A 20,320-nucleotide genomic window follows, 5' to 3' on the forward strand; every position below is an offset into this window, starting at 1 on the left:
GGTTGAACTGCAACAACTACAGGGGAATTGCGGTGTAGAATACCGCCTATACAATATTTTTCCTGGTCCTTCAGGATCGTCTTGTCTCGCACGTCGAAGAGATAGTCGAAAACTATCAAAGAGGATTCCGAAATGGAAAATCAACCATCTTCACCATGCAGATCTTGGAGAAACGAATTCAGAAACGACACATACCATCTCTTCATTGACTACAAAGCCGTATATGATAGCATAGCCGGGGTAAAACTGTACGACACTATGAGCGCATTTTACTCCCGGCCAAACTGATAAGGTTAGTTAGAATGACTATCACCAACGTCACTTGTTAGGTGAAGGGAGATGGAAAACTCTCATGGCTTTTTGCTACCACCAAAGGTCTCCGCTAGGGGGACGGGCTCGCCTTTCTGCTATTCAACCTGGCGCTAGAGAGGGCCATCCGTGACTCGAGGGTAGAGGCTACGGGAACCATCTTCTATATGTCAACCCAGATCCTGGCATACGCTGATGATATAGACATCATTGGTCTGTTACTGTCCTATACGCCTCTGAGACATTTACACTGTCCAAAACTGAGGAAACCCTCCTAGCTGCGTTCGAGGGGAAGGTGCTCAGAAGGATACTTGGCCCCGTTTGTGTCTAAGGACAATGGAGGATCCGCTATAATGACGACCTATACGAAATGTACGACGATCTCACTGTCGTACAGCGTATCAAGCTCGCCAGACACCGGTGGGCTGGCCATGTTGTACGCATGGAAACAGACGGGGAGGGTTGTCTTTTTATCCCGTCCACAAGGACAGAGAAGGCGTGATAGACCCAAATTGAGGTGACAAGATGGCGTGGAGGTGTCCGCTTTTAAGGCCGGGATAACGGACTGGCAGACAAAGGCGCGAGACTGTGAGTGGTTTCGAACACTCCTGAGGCAGGCTAAGACCGCAAAGCGGTTGTAGCGCCGGATAAGTAAGAAAGTAAGTATCTCTCATCTGTTCCTGAACGCTGTGGTATCAATACCTCATCTTTTTATTGCTTAATGGACAACTTTACAGGCGTGACAAAATATTGGATTTCGTGAAGCGCCTCATCAGCGTCAAACGAGTTACAGCATAACCAGTGTTGTACCGCGGGGTAAACACCTTTTTACCAGTTATTTATCTTTTGGGTTTTTACCGGGTTTTTAAACTTTTCGTTTTTACCCGGGTAAATATTGGGTATTTTCGATTGAATTGGATTTGTAATGCTTTGTATCACTTATATTGAAAATATTTATGCAAAGTTTACATAAAATAGGCTTTTCCATACCCTACCTGTACTATATACAGTTTGGGCTAATACAAGGTTTACCTACTCATTTAATAAATGTTGTTCTATTGCTAAAGAGACTATGATGAAATACCTATTTCTTTCATGTAAGATGTTGTGCACACAATTGAAGATTTGTTTTGTCCGTGAACTTAACGAATTTAGCATATATTACACAAAATATGTTCTCATGTGTGTTGTTTTACCTTTAGTTTGGAATCTGCTTAGTTGAATGATTTGAAACGACATTTCAATGCAAAGGTGACATTCCTTGCGGTGGAGGATATTTGAAAAAAACCATTATCAGAGCACATAGTCATCACAACAAACACTAAAATTTATAGCAAATTTCAAATATTTTCATTGAAAAAACAAAATGATCATAAAAACTAACAATTTTTTAGCCAAAATAATACAACATTAAATATAAACTGTGATAAAAATCATACTTTGACGTGTTGCAATAATTACGTGTTTAAAAAGATTCAGCGCTTACATGCCTAGCGTGAAAATACGTGAATTAATCCGGAAAAGTAAACTAACCAAAAAGTACCGGTGCAACATGCTTTAGGTTAAGGCAAGTAAAAGTAGTACAGTTTCTAGATAGTCTCGACCCAAGGTCGCAGAGAGTAGCGGTTTCAGCTGTACTATCCTGAGTATAAAAGGCGTTGGTCACGATATCACACAGCACAGTCACACTGAACCTCAACGAGTAAACAATCCTGCTCCAATAATGGCGTTCAAAGTAAGAATCACTACAGTATTTACAAAAATATGAAATACACAATTAGAGCTATACGAAAAGTTAACCCTTATTCCTTTCCATCTTGCAGTTCGTTCTGCTCGCTACTCTGGTAGCTGCCGCCAGCGCTGGTCTGCTTCCTGTGGCTCACCATGGATCGATCGCCACGTCGCACTCCTCCATCCAGCACCATGCTGCTCCCGCTATCCATCATGTCGGATCGGTCCACGCCGCCCCGGCTATCTACCAGCACTCTGCCCCGGCTATCTACCAGCACTCGGCCCCGGCTATCGTCAAGACCATTGCTCAGCCCACGATCATCAAGTCTGTAGAGCACCACGCTCCGGCCAACTACGAGTTCTCGTACTCCGTCCATGACGAGCACACCGGAGACATCAAGAGCCAGCACGAAACTCGCCACGGAGACGAAGTCCACGGACAGTACTCGCTGTTGGACTCCGACGGTCACCAGCGCATCGTCGACTACCATGCTGATCATCACACCGGATTCAACGCCGTCGTGCGCCGTGAGCCATCGGCTGTGAAGATCGCTCAGCCCGTGCACAAGGTGATCGCCCAGCCCGTGCATGTGTCCAGCTATGCCCATGCTCCAGTAGCTCACGCCACTGTCCAGCACCACCATGCTGCCCCGATCGCGCACTACTCCGCACCGATCGCGCACCATGCTGCTCCGATCGCGCACTATGCTGCCCCGATCGCGCACCACGCTGCTCCGATCGCGCACTCAACCTCCAGCATCGTCCATGGACCGAGCCATCTGAGCCATCATCATTACTAAGAATCATTCTAGTGGTGTAGTAAAGACTTCAGTTACAAAACAGATAGTTTATAAAAGCATAAATAAAAAGCGATTTAAAATTATAGCTGTGTCTTATTTATTTAGATGTCCACTCGAGACTATTATTCATTTGGCTAGATACACATTTATAATCAAATTATTAATAGTATCATTATCATCATCGTATCCCTTGGTCGTAGACCTGGTTTTTAGACACGACGTTTTACTAGCTCCTTTTTACTGTATATTTGTATAGTTACTTTTGACAACAGTCTTTCCCCGAGTTACGCGAATAATGCGTTCCAGGGACATTCGCCTAAATCGGATTTTCGTGTAAGTCACGTCAAACACGTTTTTTAGCCAAAATATAAATGAGAAAAATTGTTTTTATTAAATTAATAATTTCATGTTCTACTACTTATTCCTGTTTGTTGTTCATGCAGTCCCTGAAGAAAATTCGTTTAGTTCTGTGTTTTTAGCAATTTTTAACTTTTAGCAAAACTGCAATTTATTTGAATTTGGCAATTGTTGGAGGAAATAATACCAATTTGACGTATGAAGTGTTAATACTTAGCGTAACTCGAATCGCTTAACTCGAGTATCGCATAACTCACGGAAAGACTGTAGTTATTTTTAAACATCGCTGTGAACATCAGCGAATCAGCTGCTACATGATCGATGCGTTCTCTCCTCCTCTTTCTCAGATGTTTTGCGATCGGGAGCTTTTTTACTCTGGATGGTTAAGAGCGTAGCTGTTAATGTTCTATGTCTACAGCTTGGGTAAATATCAACGGGCAATTTCATTTTTTTAACACTGATTAAATGTTAAATTGCTGTAGATATTTCCGTGTTGTGTCTATTACAATTTTCGATTTGTACCATAACATTCCATAATGATTGTTTTGTGCACGGTCTGGACAGCTCGCAATTATTCAACAAAAAATTGAATGTATAATTTATAAACACGCACCTCAATGGCCTGAAAAAGATTATATTTCTATTACGTATTCGATTAACAAAAAGGCTATAGAGTCATATAGTATGTTTGCAGTGTCTCAGGTTCCTCTGCTAATTTCTATAAAAGTTTTTACGTTTTATTGATAAAATAAATAAATACAGCCTGGTGATCATCAGTATTATATAGACATGTTCAGCGAGTGGTAGTTTTGTTCAGGCATATAATAAAATCTTACAGCGAGATATAGAATTGTTCGGATCGGAAGTAGGCGTTGATATGTTCGGCTATATTGTATAGCTGTCTCTTTTGTACCCTTTGGACTGCAGCTTAGATCATTCTCATCAGTAGGTAAACAAACGATTCAAACAAATGTTCTGGTTTCAACATATTTTTGCATTGAAAAGCTTGGGAATTGATTATGTGCTACTTTTAAGAAATTTAAGAATGCAACATTAAACGCTGTGACGCAGGGTGTAAACAAAACATATGACAGCAGTACAGAATCACCGATCATGTCAACATATACTTCCGAACAATTCTATACCTCGCTGAAAGAGTCTGTTATATGCCTGAACAAAACTACAATTCACTGATCATATCTATAAAATCCTCGAAAATCCTGTATTACCCTGCACATGCTTATAGTCACGATTATAACATTGTAATTTTTGTTTGTGTATGCCGTATCTATTCAGTTGCAACCTGGTAAATAAGATTTTGCTCTATATATTTTTAATTTGTTATCTACTCACTTTTATAAACTTTGTTTTGACTAGACCTTATCAATTAAGGTTAGGGTTAACTTTAAGTTTAGATTTAGTATCTAAGTATAAATTAGCAATTGTATAGCCCTTGACGGAAACATTTTTCTATTAGTAAATAAAATAAATAATTAAATATTTAAAAAAAACTAGGGTTCGACGATATAGGAAGTACTTAACGTTAGCAAAAATACAGTTAAAAATTTAACATGTTTGTACCAACCATTCACTAAGTAATACAATCTGGCCGTCCAATGTGATAAAAAACGTGCCGATGGAGGTGTGTCCATTCCAGACTGGTTCTTTTACTTTCATCGTATTTTCGGTGACCAATATGTTGTTCTTGTTGGGTATGCACTTGTTTCTATTTTACTTCTTCGTATACGTAATGTAGATCAGTTTTGGCAAGTAAAAGTAGTGCAGTTTCGTGGTAGCCTTGTCTCAAGGACGTATACAGAAGTCTCGATTTCAACTGTATCAAGCGTTGGAGTCTCCTATTTTACACTGAGTATAAAAGGCGTTGGTTACGATATCACACAGCACAGTCACACTGAACCTCAACCAGTAAACAATCCCGCTCCAATAATGGCGTTCAAAGTAAGAATCACTACAGTATTTACAAAAATATGAAACACACAACTAGAGCTTTATTAAAGGATAACACGTTTTCCTGTCCATGTTATAGTTTGTTCTGTTCGCTACTCTGGTAGCTGCCGCCAGCGCTGGTCTGCTTCCTGTGGCTCACCATGGATCGATCGCCACGTCGCACTCCACCATCCAGCACCATGCTGCTCCCGCTATCCAACATGTCGGATCGGTCCACGCCGCCCCGGCTATCTACCAGCACTCGGCCCCGGCTATCGTCAAGACCATTGCTCAGCCCACGATCATCAAGTCTGTAGAGCACCACGCTCCGGCCAACTACGAGTTCTCGTACTCCGTCCATGACGAGCACACCGGAGACATCAAGAGCCAGCACGAAACTCGCCACGGAGACGAAGTCCACGGACAGTACTCGCTGTTGGACTCCGACGGTCACCAGCGCATCGTCGACTACCATGCTGATCATCACACCGGATTCAACGCCGTCGTGCGCCGTGAGCCCTCGGCTGTGAAGATCGCTCAGCCCGTGCACAAGGTGATCGCCCAGCCCGTGCATGTGTCCAGCTATGCCCATGCTCCAGTAGCTCACGCCACTGTCCAGCACCACCATGCTGCCCCGATCGCGCACTACTCCGCACCGATCGCGCACCACGCTGCTCCGATCGCGCACTATGCTGCCTCGATCGCGCACCACGCTGCTCCGATCGCGCACTCAACCTCCAGCATCGTCCATGGACCGAGCCATCTGAGCCATCATCATTACTAAGAATAATTCTAGTGGTGTAGTAAGGACTTCAGTTACAAAACAGATAGTTTATAAAAGCATAAATAAAAAGCGATTAAAAATTATAGCTGTGTCTTATTTATTTAGATGTCCACTCGAGACTATTATTCATTTGGCTAGATACACATTTATAATCAAATTATTAATAGTATCATTATCATCATCGTATCCCTTGGTCGTAGACCTGGTTTTTAGACACGACGTTTTACTAGCTCCTTTTTACTGTATATTTGTATAGTTACGTTTGACTACAGTCTTTCCCCGAGTTACGCGAATAATTCGGTCTAGGGATATTCGAATAAATTGGATTTTCGTAGAAGTCAAATATCACGTTTTCAGCCAAAATATAAATGGAGAAAAAATGTTATTAAATTTAATAATTTCATGTTCATTACTACTTATTTCTGTTTGTTGTTCATGCAGTCCCTGAAGAAAATTCGTTTAGTTCTGTGTTTTTAGCAATTTTTAACTTTTAGCAAAACTGCAATTTATTTGAATTTGGCAATTGTTGGAGGAAATAATACCAATTTGACGTATGAAGTGTTAATACTTAGCGTAACTCGAATCGCTTAGCTCGAGTATCGCGTAACTCACGGAAAGACTGTAGTTATTTTTAAACACCACTGTGAACATCAGCGAATCAGCTGCTAATGTTCTGTTAATGTTCTATGTCTACAGCTTGGGTAAATATCAACGGGCAATTTCATTTTTTTGACACTGATTAAATGTTAAATTGCTGTAGATATTTCCGTGTTGTGTCTATTACAATTTTCGATTTGTACCATAACATTCCATAATGATTGTTTTGTGCACGGTCTGGACAGCTCGCAATTATTCAACAAACAATGTACAATTTATAATCACGACACGACAAAGGCCTCAAAAGGATTATATTTCTACAACGTAATTGATAAACAAAAAGGTTATAGAGGCATATAGTATGTTTGCAGTGTCTCATGTTTAGTTTAGTTTAGTTTAGTTTAGTTTATTAATCGATGGACTATGAAGCCCTCTCGAGTCAAAATTTGTTTACAATATACATTAGATAACGAACAGAACATTTACATATTGTTATTGTTGAACGCATTCCGAACACTTAAAAGCGAAGTCAGTTCCGTTATCGTCATTCCAGGCTCGTAAATATCGTCAGCTGAATTTAAAAGACGGCACATACAAAGAAGGGGGTTGCGAGAGCCAAATGTTGTTCGGGTTTCAGCGACTGCCAGCATTGGTCGGCGACGAAGTATTCTGGCAGGAACATAGAGGTGAATCCTTGAAAGCAGCTCGGGACAGTCAATGGTTCCGTTTAAGATTCCCGTGATAAATGCCAGTCTGGCGTGCTCAACACGTTCGGCGAGAGGCGGGATCCCAAGCAGCAAACACCTAGTTCTGTAGTCGAGACGACGCGGCCAATCACGAAGGGCGAAGCGCGTTGCCTTCCGTTGGATGGACTCAAGCCCGAGTAGATGCTGGCCACCAAACAATGCTAGCATATTCCAGCAGTGGTCTGATAAGTGCGCAGTACAGTGTCTTGAAACACATAGGATCACGAAGCTCGCGCGTCATGTTTATGACCAAGCCAAGTAGACGATTGCCACTAGCGACTACTTGGTCTATCTGTTCTTCGAAGGAGAGTTTAGCATCTAGGAGGACTCCTAGATCCTTTACACAGTTCACTATTTCGAGGTTCTGACTATCAAGCGTATAATTAAACAGCGCTGGAGCTCTTGAACGGCTGAATGAGATTATGGCACATTTATCGATACAGATGCTTAGTGCGTTACGCTTGCACCAGGAGAAAAATTCAGTCAAATTGGCTTGAAGTTGAAGATGGTCCTCGGACTCACGGATTTCACGATAGATTTTAGCATCATCTGCGTAGAATATGCAACTATTATCCGGGAGTGCCGTGCACAAGTCGTTTATGTAGAGCAGAAACAACAGAGGCCCCAGGTTGCTGCCCTGGGGTACGCCGGAAGAGGCACCGATAGATTTAGATTGGTGGGAGCCCATTCTAACTGCATATGAACAACCACATAAATACGATTTCATCCACTTTACCAGGGGTGGTGATAATCCAAGTCTATCAAGTTTTGCCAGAAGAATGTTGTGGGACACACTGTCAAAAGCCGCCTTAATGTCCGTGTAAACGGCATACACCTGTATACCATCATCAATGGACTTATAACAGCCGCTAACGAATTGCATCAGATTTGTCGTAGTTGATCTCTTAGGCATGAATCCATGTTGGTTGGTGCTGATGTATTTGCCGGCAGATGCTATTAATGGTTCATAGATGAGGAGCTCGAACACTTTGGCGCAGGCAGCTAAAAAGGTAATACCTCGATAGTTCACTGCTTCGTTTTTGCTGCCCTTTTTGTGGATGGGTGTTAGCCATGAGACCTTCCACAGTGATGGAAAGGTTCCTGTGCGCAGAGATTCGTTAAAAATTTTAGTTAAAACAGGAGCTACCGATACGGCACAACGCTTGAGAATTGTCGCTGGGATACCATCTGGCCCCTCGGAGTATGACGATTTGAGACGCTCGATTTTTTGGGTAACAAGGGTCTCGGTGACGATAGGTAGCGTGACATGAATTGCATCTGCCGGAGTGTTCACGAATGCGGAATCAACAGCCTCCGGATTTGTGATGTTAGAAATGAAGCTATCCTCGAAATGCGTGGCGAACAGTTCACAAATATCTAATGGCGACCGTCGGTTCTTCTGCTAATTTCTATAAAAGTTTTTACGTTTTATTGATAAAATAAATAAATACAGCCTGGTGATCATCAGTATTATATAGACATGTTCAGCGAGTGGTAGTTTTGTTCAGGCATATAATAAACTCTTACAGCGAGATATAGAATTGTTCGGATCGGAAGTAGGCGTTGACATGTTCGGCTATATTGTATAGCTGTCTCTTTCGTACCCTTTGGACTGCAGCTTAGATCATTCTCATCAGTAGGTAAACAAACGATTCAAACAAATGTTCTGGTTTCAACATATTTTTGCATTGAAAAGCTTGGGAATTGATTATGTGCTACTTTTAAGAAATTTAAGAATGCAACATTAAACGCTGTGACGCAGGGTGTAAACAAAACAGTACAGAATCGCCGATCATGTCAACATATACTTCCGAACAATTCTATACCTCGCTGAAAGAGTCTGTTATATGCCTGAACAAAACTACAATTCACTGATCATATCTATAAAATCCTCGAAAATCCTGTATTACCCTGCACATGCTTATAGTCACGATTATAACATTGTAATTTTTGTTTGTGTATGCCGTATCTATTCAGTTGCAACCTGGTAAATAAGATTTTGCTCTATATATTTTTAATTTGTTATCTACTCACTTTTATAAACTTTGTTTTGACTAGACCTTATCAATTAAGGTTAGGGTTAACTTTAAGTTTAGATTTAGTATCTAAGTATAAATTAGCAATTGTACAGCCCTTGATGGAAACATTTTTCTATTAGTAAATAAAATAAATAAATAAATATTAAAAAAAAAACTAGGGTTCGACGATATAGGAAGTACTTAACGTTAGCAAAAATACAGTTAAAAATTTAACATGTTTGTACCAACCATTCACTAAGTAATACAATCTGGCCGTCCAATGTGATAAAAAACGTGCCGATGGAGGTGTGTCCATTCCAGACTGGTTCTTTTACTTTCATCGTATTTTCGGTGACCAATATGTTGTTCTTGTTGGGTATGCACTTGTTTCTATTTTACTTCTTCGTATACTTGATGTAGATCAGTTTTGGCAAGTAAAAGTAGTGCAGTTTCATGCAGTTTTGTGGTAGCCTTGTCTCAAGGACGTATACAGAAGTCGCGATTTCAACTGTATCAAGCGTTGGAGTCTCCTATTTTACACTGAGTATAAAAGGCGTTGGTTACGATATCACACATCACAGTCACACTGAACCTCAACGAGTAAACAATCCTGCTCCAATAATGGCGTTCAAAGTAAGAACCACTACAGTATTTACAAAAATATGAAACACACAACTAGAGCTTTATTAAAGGATAACACGTTTTCCTGTCCATGTTATAGTTTGTTCTGTTCGCTACTCTGGTAGCTGCCGCCAGCGCTGGTCTGCTTCCTGTGGCTCACCATGGATCGATCGCCACGTCGCACTCCACCATCCAGCACCATGCTGCTCCCGCTATCCATCATGTCGGATCGGTCCACGCCGCCCCGGCTATCTACCAGCACTCGGCCCCGGCTATCGTCAAGACCATTGCTCAGCCCACGATCATCAAGTCTGTAGAGCACCACGCTCCGGCCAACTACGAGTTCTCGTACTCCGTCCATGACGAGCACACCGGAGACATCAAGAGCCAGCACGAAACTCGCCACGGAGACGAAGTCCATGGACAGTACTCGCTGTTGGACTCCGACGGTCACCAGCGCATCGTCGACTACCATGCTGATCATCACACCGGATTCAACGCCGTCGTGCGCCGTGAGCCCTCGGCTGTGAAGATCGCTCAGCCCGTGCACAAGGTGATCGCCCAGCCCGTGCATGTGTCCAGCTATGCCCATGCTCCAGTAGCTCACGCCACTGTCCAGCACCACCATGCTGCCCCGATCGCGCACTACTCCGCACCGATCGCGCACCACGCTGCTCCGATCGCGCACTATGCTGCCTCGATCGCGCACCACGCTGCTCCGATCGCGCACTCAACCTCCAGCATCGTCCATGGACCGAGCCATCTGAGCCATCATCATTACTAAGAATAATTCTAGTGGTGTAGTAAGGACTTCAGTTACAAAACAGATAGTTTATAAAAGCATAAATAAAAAGCGATTAAAAATTATAGCTGTGTCTTACTTATTTAGATGTCCACTCGAGACTATTATTCATTTGGCTAGATACACATTTATAATCAAATTATTAATAGTATCATTATCATCATCGTATCCCTTGGTCGTAGACCTGGTTTTTAGACACGACGTTTTACTAGCTCCTTTTTACTGTATATTTGTATAGTTACGTTTGACTGCAGTCTTTCCCCGAGTTACGCGAATAATTCGGTCTAGGGATATTCGAATAAATTGGATTTTCGTGGAAGTCAAATATCACGTTTTCAGCCAAAATATAAATGGAGAAAAAATGTTATTAAATTTAATAATTTCATGTTCATTACTACTTATTTCTGTTTGTTGTTCATGCAGTCCCTGAAGAAAATTCGTTTAGTTCTGTGTTTTTAGCAATTTTTAACTTTTAGCAAAACTGCAATTTATTTGAATTTGGCAATTGTTGGAGGAAATAATACCAATTTGACGTATGAAGTGTTAATACTTAGCGTAACTCGAATCGCTTAGCTCGAGTATCGCGTAACTCACGGAAAGACTGTAGTTATTTTTAAACACCGCTGTGAACATCAGCGAATCAGCTGCTAATGTTCTGTTAATGTTCTATGTCTACAGCTTGGGTAAATATCAACGGGCAATTTCATTTTTTTGACACTGATTAAATGTTAAATTGCTGTAGATATTTCCGTGTTGTGTCTATTACAATTTTCGATTTGTACCATAACATTCCATAATGATTGTTTTGTGCACGGTCTGGACAGCTCGCAATTATTCAACAAAAAATGTACAATTTATAATCACGACACGACAAAGGCCTCAAAAGGATTATATTTCTACAACGTAATTGATAAACAAAAAGGTTATAGAGGCATATAGTATGTTTGCAGTGTCTCATGTTTAGTTTAGTTTAGTTTAGTTTAGTTTATTAATCGATGGACTATGAAGCCCTCTCGAGTCAAAATTTGTTTACAATACACATTAGATAACGAACAGAACATTTACATATTGTTATTGTTGAACGCATTCCGAACACTTAAAAGCGAAGTCAGTTCCGTTATCGTCATTCCAGGCTCGTAAATATCGTCAGCTGAATTTAAAAGACGGCACATACAAAGAAGGGGGTTGCGAGAGCCAAATGTTGTTCGGGTTTCAGCGACTGCCAGCATTGGTCGGCGACGAAGTATTCTGGCAGGAACATAGAGGTGAATCCTTGAAAGCAGCTCGGGACAGTCAATGGTTCCGTTTAAGATTCCCGTGATAAATGCCAGTCTGGCGTGCTCAACACGTTCGGCGAGAGGCGGGATCCCAAGCAGCAAACACCTAGTTCTGTAGTCGAGACGACGCGGCCAATCACGAAGGGCGAAGCGCGTTGCCTTCCGTTGGATGGACTCAAGCCCGAGTAGATGCTGGCCACCAAACAATGCTAGCATATTCCAGCAGTGGTCTGATAAGTGCGCAGTACAGTGTCTTGAAACACATAGGATCACGAAGCTCGCGCGTCATGTTTATGACCAAGCCAAGTAGACGATTGCCACTAGCGACTACTTGGTCTATCTGTTCTTCGAAGGAGAGTTTAGCATCTAGAAGGACTCCTAGATCCTTTACACAGTTCACTATTTCGAGGTTCTGACTATCAAGCGTATAATTAAACAGCGCTGGAGCTCTTGAACGGCTGAATGAGATTATGGCACATTTATCGATACAGATGCTTAGTGCGTTACGCTTGCACCAGGAGAAAAATTCAGTCAAATTGGCTTGAAGTTGAAGATGGTCCTCGGACTCACGGATTTCACGATAGATTTTAGCATCATCTGCGTAGAATATGCAACTATTATCCGGGAGTGCCGTGCACAAGTCGTTTATGTAGAGCAGAAACAACAGAGGCCCCAGGTTGCTGCCCTGGGGTACGCCGGAAGAGGCACCGATAGATTTAGATTGGTGGGAGCCCATTCTAACTGCATATGAACAACCACATAAATACGATTTCATCCACTTTACCAGGGGTGGTGATAATCCAAGTCTATCAAGTTTTGCCAGAAGAATGTTGTGGGACACACTGTCAAAAGCCGCCTTAATGTCCGTGTAAATGGCATACACCTGTATACCATCATCAATGGACTTATAACAGCCGCTAACGAATTGCATCAGATTTGTCGTAGTTGATCTCTTAGGCATGAATCCATGTTGGTTGGTGCTGATGTATTTGCCGGCAGATGCTATTAATGGTTCATAGATGAGGAGCTCGAACACTTTGGCGCAGGCAGCTAAAGAGGTAATACCTCGATAGTTCACTGCTTCGTTTTTGCTGCCCTTTTTGTGGATGGGTGTTAGCCATGAGACCTTCCACAGTGATGGAAAGGTTCCTGTGCGCAGAGATTCGTTAAAAATTTTAGTTAAAACAGGAGCTACCGATACGGCACAACGCTTGAGAATTGTCGCTGGGATACCATCTGGCCCCTCGGAGTATGACGATTTGAGACGCTCGATTTTTTGGGTAACAAGGGTCTCGGTGACGATAGGTAGCGTGACATGAATTGCATCTGCCGGAGTGTTCACGAATGCGGAAGCAACAGCCTCCGGATTTGTGATGTTAGAAATGAAGCTATCCTCGAAATGCGTGGCGAACAGTTCACAAATATCTAATGGCGACCGTCGGTTCTTCTGCTAATTTCTATAAAAGTTTTTACGTTTTATTGATAAAATAAATAAATACAACCTGGTGATCATCAGTATTATATAGACATGTTCAGCGAGTGGTAGTTTTGTTCAGGCATATAATAAACTCTTACAGCGAGATATAGAATTGTTCGGATCGGAAGTAGGCGTTGACATGTTCGGCTATATTGTATAGCTGTCTCTTTCGTACCCTTTGGACTGCAGCTTAGATCATTCTCATCAGTAGGTAAACAAACGATTCAAACAAATGTTCTGGTTTCAACATATTTTTGCATTGAAAAGCTTGGGAATTGATTATGTGCTACTTTTAAGAAATTTAAGAATGCAACATTAAACGCTGTGACGCAGGGTGTAAACAAAACAGTACAGAATCGCCGATCATGTCAACATATACTTCCGAACAATTCTATACCTCGCTGAAAGAGTCTGTTATATGCCTGAACAAAACTACAATTCACTGATCATATCTATAAAATCCTCGAAAATCCTGTATTACCCTGCACATGCTTATAGTCACGATTATAACATTGTAATTTTTGTTTGTGTATGCCGTATCTATTCAGTTGCAACCTGGTAAATAAGATTTTGCTCTATATATTTTTAATTTGTTATCTACTCACTTTTATAAACTTTGTTTTGACTAGACCTTATCAATTAAGGTTAGGGTTAACTTTAAGTTTAGATTTAGTATCTAAGTATAAATTAGCAATTGTACAGCCCTTGATGGAAACATTTTTCTATTAGTAAATAAAATAAATAAATAAATATTAAAAAAAAAAACTATGGTTCGACGATATAGGAAGTACTTAACGTTAGCAAAAATACAGTTAAAAATTTAACATGTTTGTACCAACCATTCACTAAGTAATACAATCTGGCCGTCCAATGTGATAAAAAACGTGCCGATGGAGGTGTGTCCATTCCAGACTGGTTCTTTTACTTTCATCGTATTTTCGGTGACCAATATGTTGTTCTTGTTGGGTATGCACTTGTTTCTATTTTACTTCTTCGTATACGTAATGTAGATCAGTTTTGGCAAGTAAAAGTAGTGCAGTTTCGTGGTAGCCTTGTCTCAAGGACGTATACAGAAGTCTCGATTTCAACTGTATCAAGCGTTGGAGTCTCCTATTTTACACTGAGTATAAAAGGCGTTGGTTACGATATCACACAGCACAGTCACACTGAACCTCAACCAGTAAACAATCCCGCTCCAATAATGGCGTTCAAAGTAAGAATCACTACAGTATTTACAAAACTATGAAACACACAACTAGAGCTTTATTAAAGGATAACACGTTTTCCTGTCCATGTTATAGTTTGTTCTGTTCGCTACTCTGGTAGCTGCCGCCAGCGCTGGTCTGCTTCCTGTGGCTCACCATGGATCGATCGCCACGTCGCACTCCACCATCCAGCACCATGCTGCTCCCGCTATCCAACATGTCGGATCGGTCCACGCCGCTCCGGCTATCTACCAACACTCGGCCCCGACTATCTACCAGCACTCGGCCCCGGCTATCTACCAGCACTCGGCCCCGGCTATCGTCAAGACCATTGCTCAGCCCACGATCATCAAGTCTGTAGAGCACCACGCTCCGGCCAACTACGAGTTCTCGTACTCCGTCCATGACGAGCACACCGGAGACATCAAGAGCCAGCACGAAACTCGCCACGGAGACGAAGTCCACGGACAGTACTCGCTGTTGGACTCCGACGGTCACCAGCGCATCGTCGACTACCATGCTGATCATCACACCGGATTCAACGCCGTCGTGCGCCGTGAGCCCTCGGCTGTGAAGATCGCTCAGCCCGTGCACAAGGTGATCGCCCAGCCCGTGCATGTGTCCAGCTATGCCCATGCTCCAGTAGCTCACGCCACTGTCCAGCACCACCATGCTGCCCCGATCGCGCACTACTCCGCACCGATCGCGCACCATGCTGCTCCGATCGCGCACTATGCTGCCCCGATCGCGCACCACGCTGCTCCGATCGCGCACTCAACCTCCAGCATCGTCCATGGACCGAGCCATCTGAGCCATCACCATTACTAAGCGTTAATTCAAAGCTAGATTAATGTGCTGTTTAGGTTGAATGTTAATAAAGTATGTGCAAAAAATTCAATGTCATTATAAATGGAAATTTTTAATTTTATTTTCGTAGTTCTATAGATTTTGAGAATAAATTATTTTTCCAACAGCATTGTTTCATGCTGATTTGCCATGCGAATCAATGTTTTGTATCAATGTTTCGATGCAACAAGCCATTCAGTTCGGCTAACAGCTTTGTATCCTATTTTGTTGAACAGTCTTATTGATCTTTCATTATTTCCATCGATGAAAGTATGCACATCTTGCTTGTATTGAACAGCAATATGTTTAGTTATAGCTTTTGCAAGAGTACATCCGTAGCCTTGATTGCAACGTTCGGGAACTGTATATAGGTGTCTACAAGTATAAACAGAGTAGCTTTATTTTATATTACCAAGATGAAGAAAAATAGCTTACCCCACAGCGTCATGATCATTCTGGAACACACATGCTACTAGTTCTCCCGATGTTTTGTCAAACAAACCGAAAGCCCCGAAATATTTAATGGCAGATTCGAAGTATTGCTCCGATGTCCTGTATCGATATGGCCACCATTCGTTTAATTGTTTGGCATGTTGAACTTGTAATGGCTTTAAATCTACGTCGGCTGGAACGCTGTATGTCAGAGAACGTTTCAGAATAATATAAAATGATTCGTTAAAACCCTCGTTTGCTACTGGAACAAAAATGTTTCATGTATCAAACAAATCAAATGAAATCTATCTTTTTGCTTAAAGAGTATCTGCTATAATATGTAAGTTTTAGAACGAACTCGTTATGCGAGGATCCATTGCATATGATCGCTTGTGATACACAAACACGTAGCAATTTTGTAATGATTTATCTTATCACTTACATATAACTAAGCTTAGCAGCTTCTGTTTGTGGCATCCAATAGTTAACACAATCGGACCAACTTTCGAACTGAACTTTGGGTTCCACTGTTAATTGAGTTAGCTTTGCACGAATTTCACTGTTATCACTTATCACAAACATAGGTTTGATTCCCCATTTAATGTAAGTGGTGTTCTCGAGAGCGTGCGTAAGCTCCGTAGGAGGAACTTCCAATGTATTCATAAAGATGAATAGGTCCTGAAAGTGTTGGATTTGTATTAAACACATGTTTCACTATAAACCACCAAGAATATATACCTCTTCACGACTGATGGCTACAAAGGTTGCCAAACGATTTCCTTTCTCATTGTTGGGAATGTAAACAGTTTTTTGTAGTCGATGGGAGACTTGCTCCTTATCAGTGTCGTGAAGTGTGAGATTGGTGCGTAAAATATTTTGCAACAGTGACACAAATTGGATCGACTGTGGAAGAAATTGTTTGTAGATGCCAATGATATGTTTCAATTCCTCCACGTTTGCTGCACGTAACGGATCCATTACACAGTTCGTCTTGATTGTGTCGATGACCGAAATAAACTGAGAGTACCACTTATTTGTCGCTCCCACTCAAACCATCAACGAGACGTAATGAACAACATTACAACCTCTTACACCATCTCGTGAAATGCACGAGAGTGGTTTTACTCTCGTTTCTGGGTGATTAAAAGTGAAGAAGTGATAAGATAGGCAAGTACCTAATTGTGATAAAATGCTCTAGCAAGCTGTTATCAATTTGTTGCTAACAAGTCTGTTGCTATGGCATACAAATTGATGATACACAGAAATTAATCATTTTAATATTAAGGGAAAGTGTGTGATTACAATTCCTAATGCTTCATAATTCGCAAGTCAATTCACGCCATCATAAAATTTTTCATATGTTTAGGAGTGATCTAGAACTACGCATGATTGAAAGATAAACATTAAATAGGCCATGGATGGATTAAATAACAAAACAATGGAAAATCATAAATAACTCAAATAAGAGCTAACCAAAGAAACCATGGCATTGATACCAGTGTATCGATACTTACACATAGAAATAAGATATACATATATAACCAACCAACATACGAATAATTCTAACACGTAAACAAGGTTTTGTAAAACAAAGGAGAGATTTATACATACTATCAAATAAGATGTACGTGTTTCATTTCATGCGCTCAGAATGTTTCTCTTACTTAAGATAAAGCCTCTAGCTCTAGCTCCAGCTGCAGCTTGTAAACAATTATTAAAAAAATAGAAAAGATAACCACACATCGTTAGTGACTAAAAACGACCAAAACCAAAAACGGTAGATTCACTAAATAAGATCAAATATTCCTAAAATATTCCGAAATTCAGCAGGCTTCTAACTACGCCGTTCTTTGATTTAGTTATACAATATACAGTGAACCCTCTCTTATTTGACACCTCTCCAATTTGAAAAACCTCTCTTATTTGAACATTTTGCACAGTCCCTTGATTTCCAGTACAGTTTTGTTCCTCTAATTTGGAAAACCTCTGAAATCTGTGTCCCTCTTATTTGTGTATGGTGTTGCCATGGTTAATGAATGATGTATGCTCAAATTGGCGATTCTGTTCGCAGTTTCCTATAGCAACAGTTAAGGCTGCATACTAAATGTTCTGTCTCTTTCTTGTTTGTATGAACCTTTCATTCACTTTCAACCTCTGTAATTTGAAAACCCTTCTTATTCGACAGTCCCATCGCCTCTCAAATAAGAGAGGGTTCACTGTATTTTTATGTGATTGTGACGATTATGACGAGTATGCATGCGTTAATTAACTCTCGTTTCCTTTTCATGATTCCTGTCGATCTCGTATAATACGAAAGGATTTAAAGAAAATTTATATTTTCTTATTTAATTCAAAACTGAACAAGTGAACGGTTCGATTTTCTTTAGAATTGTTTTCGCCTCTCCTAGGATTTGTATAAACCTCGCCCGAGCAGTGGCGATTTTAACGGTAAGCAAAGTAAGCAATTGTGGGAGGCCCCGTCAATGAGGGACCCCGCGGATCTGTACTACATTATCTATAACAGTTGATAGAATATGGCACTGTATTAGCAAGGGGGGCCCCGTGCGTGATGGACGTTGGGGCCCCGTGCTGGACGAACCCTAAGCAATCCCCCCGGCAGTATCAAAATTTAAGTTGAAATGTTACATAATCCAAGACGGATGCCGGGTACCCCCCGGTAATTATGTACAGAAGGCTTCAATAATTCTTACTGCTTAGAGCCTCCGACACTGTAAACCCGCCACTGCGCCCGAGTCACTCTGTCCTATTCGAAAAGTTATTATTTTAATTGCGCTACTTTTGCAGTACGAATCCACTGAATCGAGAACACTTGCAGAAAGTTAAATGCTCAATTTGGGATAATAACGCCTCCGTTATTCTTAAACCCGTTTTCGGTTTAAGGCTTAGGACTCTAAAGGCCTTCAGACTTCAGGACTCTTCGCATGGCCTGGTCCGAGTTCCGCCGTCTACAGTATATGTTTGGTGTAGATCAATTTGTCAAGTAAAAGCAGTTCAGTTTCGTGAAAGTTATGTCTCAAGGACGCAGAGAGTAACGGTTTCAGTTGTATTATCCTGAGTATAAAAACCGATGGTCTCAATACCAGACGGCACAATCACAAACAGCCTCAACCAGTAAACAGTTATGTTCCAATAATGGCATTCAAAGTAAGAATCCCTACTTTATTTAGAATTTTCTCTTTTTGTTCTTTCACAAGCCTGATGAAAACAAAAAGAAACACAACAACAAAAACAATCTCAGCACTCACTCACTTTTTCCTTTCCATGTTATAGTTTGTTCTGTTCGCTACTCTGGTAGCTGCCGCCAGCGCTGGTCTGCTTCCTGTGGCTCACCATGAATCGATCGCTACGTCTCACTCCACCATCCAGCACCATGCTGCTCCCGCTATCCATCATGTCGGATCGGTCCACGCCGCCCCGGCTATCTACCAGCACTCGGCCCCGGCTATCGTCAAGACCATTGCTCAGCCCACGATCATCAAGTCGGTAGAGCACCACGCTCCGGCCAACTACGAGTTCTCGTACTCCGTCCATGACGAGCACACCGGAGACATCAAGAGCCAGCACGAAACTCGCCACGGAGACGAAGTCCACGGACAGTACTCGCTGTTGGACTCCGACGGTCATCAGCGCATCGTCGACTACCATGCTGATCATCACACCGGATTCAACGCCGTCGTGCGCCGTGAGCCATCGGCTGTGAAGATCGCTCAGCCCGTGCACAAGGTGATCGCCCAGCCCGTGCATGTGTCCAGCTATGCCCATGCTCCAGTAGCTCACGCCACTGTCCAGCACCACCATGCTGCCCCGATCGCGCACTACTCCGCACCGATCGCGCACCATGCTGATCCGATCGCGCACTACGCTGCCCCGATCGCGCACCACGCTGCTCCGATCGCGCACTCAACCTCCAGCATCGTCCATGGACCGAGCCATCTGAGCCATCATCATTACTAAGAATCATTCTAGTGGTGTAATAAGAACTTCAGTAACAAAACAGATAGTTTATAAAAGCATAAATAAAAAGCGATCTAAAATTATAGCTGTGAATTATTTTTTTAAATGTCCACTCAAGACTTTAACAATTTTGTGTGGATGTCTATAAATCTATGAATCAATATTAAATATTTCATTTCTCATAACTTTTATTATGTAAATAAAAATTCTTACAAAAACCTCTTTACAAAAGGCTTTGAAATATTCACATTCTCGCTTTTTTATCCTACAAATAGGTTTGTTTTTTTTTTAATTTGTTTTTATGGTTATGATTTTGATTTTTATATACTTGTTTGCTTTTGCATTTACAGATGAGCATATTTTGCTGTAACTGGTATTAATAACTAGTGACTCTGC

At 41.6% G+C, this 20,320-nt stretch overlaps 6 protein-coding genes across 6 annotated transcripts; 5 read left to right on the forward strand and 1 right to left on the reverse strand.

Annotated features, from left to right (window-relative positions):
• The first annotated feature begins 1,957 nt into the window (after positions 1-1,957).
• Positions 1,958-3,246, forward strand: LOC133392848 (cuticle protein 8-like). The gene is made up of 2 exons (XM_061654956.1): positions 1,958-2,044; positions 2,133-3,246. The coding sequence occupies exons 1-2, from the start codon at positions 2,033-2,035 to the stop codon at positions 2,838-2,840; spliced, it is 720 nt and encodes a 239-aa protein (XP_061510940.1). The 5' UTR covers positions 1,958-2,032; the 3' UTR covers positions 2,841-3,246.
• Positions 3,247-4,833: 1,587 nt separating this feature from the next.
• On the forward strand, positions 4,834-6,011 carry LOC4578371 (cuticle protein 8). Its single transcript, XM_001238123.2, has 3 exons — positions 4,834-4,839; positions 5,100-5,156; positions 5,245-6,011. The coding sequence occupies exons 1-3, from the start codon at positions 4,834-4,836 to the stop codon at positions 5,926-5,928; spliced, it is 747 nt and encodes a 248-aa protein (XP_001238124.2). The 3' UTR covers positions 5,929-6,011.
• Positions 6,012-8,342: 2,331 nt separating this feature from the next.
• On the forward strand, positions 8,343-10,777 carry LOC4578124 (cuticle protein 8). The gene is made up of 3 exons (XM_061653691.1): positions 8,343-8,368; positions 9,871-9,922; positions 10,011-10,777. Exons 1-3 carry the CDS (start codon positions 8,343-8,345, stop codon positions 10,692-10,694), a joined length of 762 nt encoding a protein of 253 aa, XP_061509675.1. The 3' UTR covers positions 10,695-10,777.
• A 3,639-nt stretch (positions 10,778-14,416) lies between these two features.
• Positions 14,417-15,499, forward strand: LOC1279540 (cuticle protein 18.6). Its single transcript, XM_319271.4, has 3 exons — positions 14,417-14,432; positions 14,477-14,679; positions 14,768-15,499. The coding sequence occupies exons 1-3, from the start codon at positions 14,417-14,419 to the stop codon at positions 15,497-15,499; spliced, it is 951 nt and encodes a 316-aa protein (XP_319271.4).
• Positions 15,500-15,564: 65 nt separating this feature from the next.
• On the reverse strand, positions 15,565-17,463 carry LOC4578372 (uncharacterized). The gene is made up of 4 exons (XM_001238125.3): positions 16,688-17,463; positions 16,392-16,627; positions 15,953-16,150; positions 15,565-15,892 (listed from the first exon to the last, which is right to left on the reverse strand). Exons 1-4 carry the CDS (start codon positions 16,925-16,927, stop codon positions 15,688-15,690), a joined length of 879 nt encoding a protein of 292 aa, XP_001238126.3. The 5' UTR covers positions 16,928-17,463; the 3' UTR covers positions 15,565-15,687.
• A 991-nt stretch (positions 17,464-18,454) lies between these two features.
• Positions 18,455-20,009, forward strand: LOC133393280 (cuticle protein 7-like). The gene is made up of 2 exons (XM_061657518.1): positions 18,455-19,114; positions 19,241-20,009. The coding sequence occupies exons 1-2, from the start codon at positions 19,103-19,105 to the stop codon at positions 19,922-19,924; spliced, it is 696 nt and encodes a 231-aa protein (XP_061513502.1). The 5' UTR covers positions 18,455-19,102; the 3' UTR covers positions 19,925-20,009.
• Positions 20,010-20,320: the final 311 nt, after the last annotated feature.

This window comes from Anopheles gambiae, chromosome 3, assembly GCF_943734735.2.
Source record: "Anopheles gambiae chromosome 3, idAnoGambNW_F1_1, whole genome shotgun sequence".
Taxonomy (NCBI): domain Eukaryota; kingdom Metazoa; phylum Arthropoda; class Insecta; order Diptera; family Culicidae; genus Anopheles; species Anopheles gambiae.

Bases quoted from the DNA above. Each gene is read 5' to 3' on its own strand.
- LOC4578124 (XM_061653691.1), top strand. From the start codon at position 8,343: ATGAGACCTTCCACAGTGATGGAAAG. The intron at 8,369-9,870 runs GTTCCTGTGCGC...CACACATCACAG, and splicing joins CCTTCCACAGTGATGGAAAG to TCACACTGAACCTCAACGAG. The intron at 9,923-10,010 runs GTAAGAACCACT...TCCATGTTATAG, and splicing joins CTCCAATAATGGCGTTCAAA to TTTGTTCTGTTCGCTACTCT.
- LOC4578371 (XM_001238123.2), top strand. The intron at 5,157-5,244 runs GTAAGAATCACT...TCCATGTTATAG, and splicing joins CTCCAATAATGGCGTTCAAA to TTTGTTCTGTTCGCTACTCT.
- LOC4578372 (XM_001238125.3), bottom strand. From the start codon at position 16,927: ATGGATCCGTTACGTGCAGCAAACGTGGAGGAATTGAAACATATCATT. The intron at 16,628-16,687 runs GTATATATTCTT...CAACACTTTCAG, and splicing joins TAGCCATCAGTCGTGAAGAG to GACCTATTCATCTTTATGAA. The intron at 16,151-16,391 runs GTAAGTGATAAG...TCTGACATACAG, and splicing joins GCTGCTAAGCTTAGTTATAT to CGTTCCAGCCGACGTAGATT.
- LOC1279540 (XM_319271.4), top strand. The intron at 14,680-14,767 runs GTAAGAATCACT...TCCATGTTATAG, and splicing joins CTCCAATAATGGCGTTCAAA to TTTGTTCTGTTCGCTACTCT.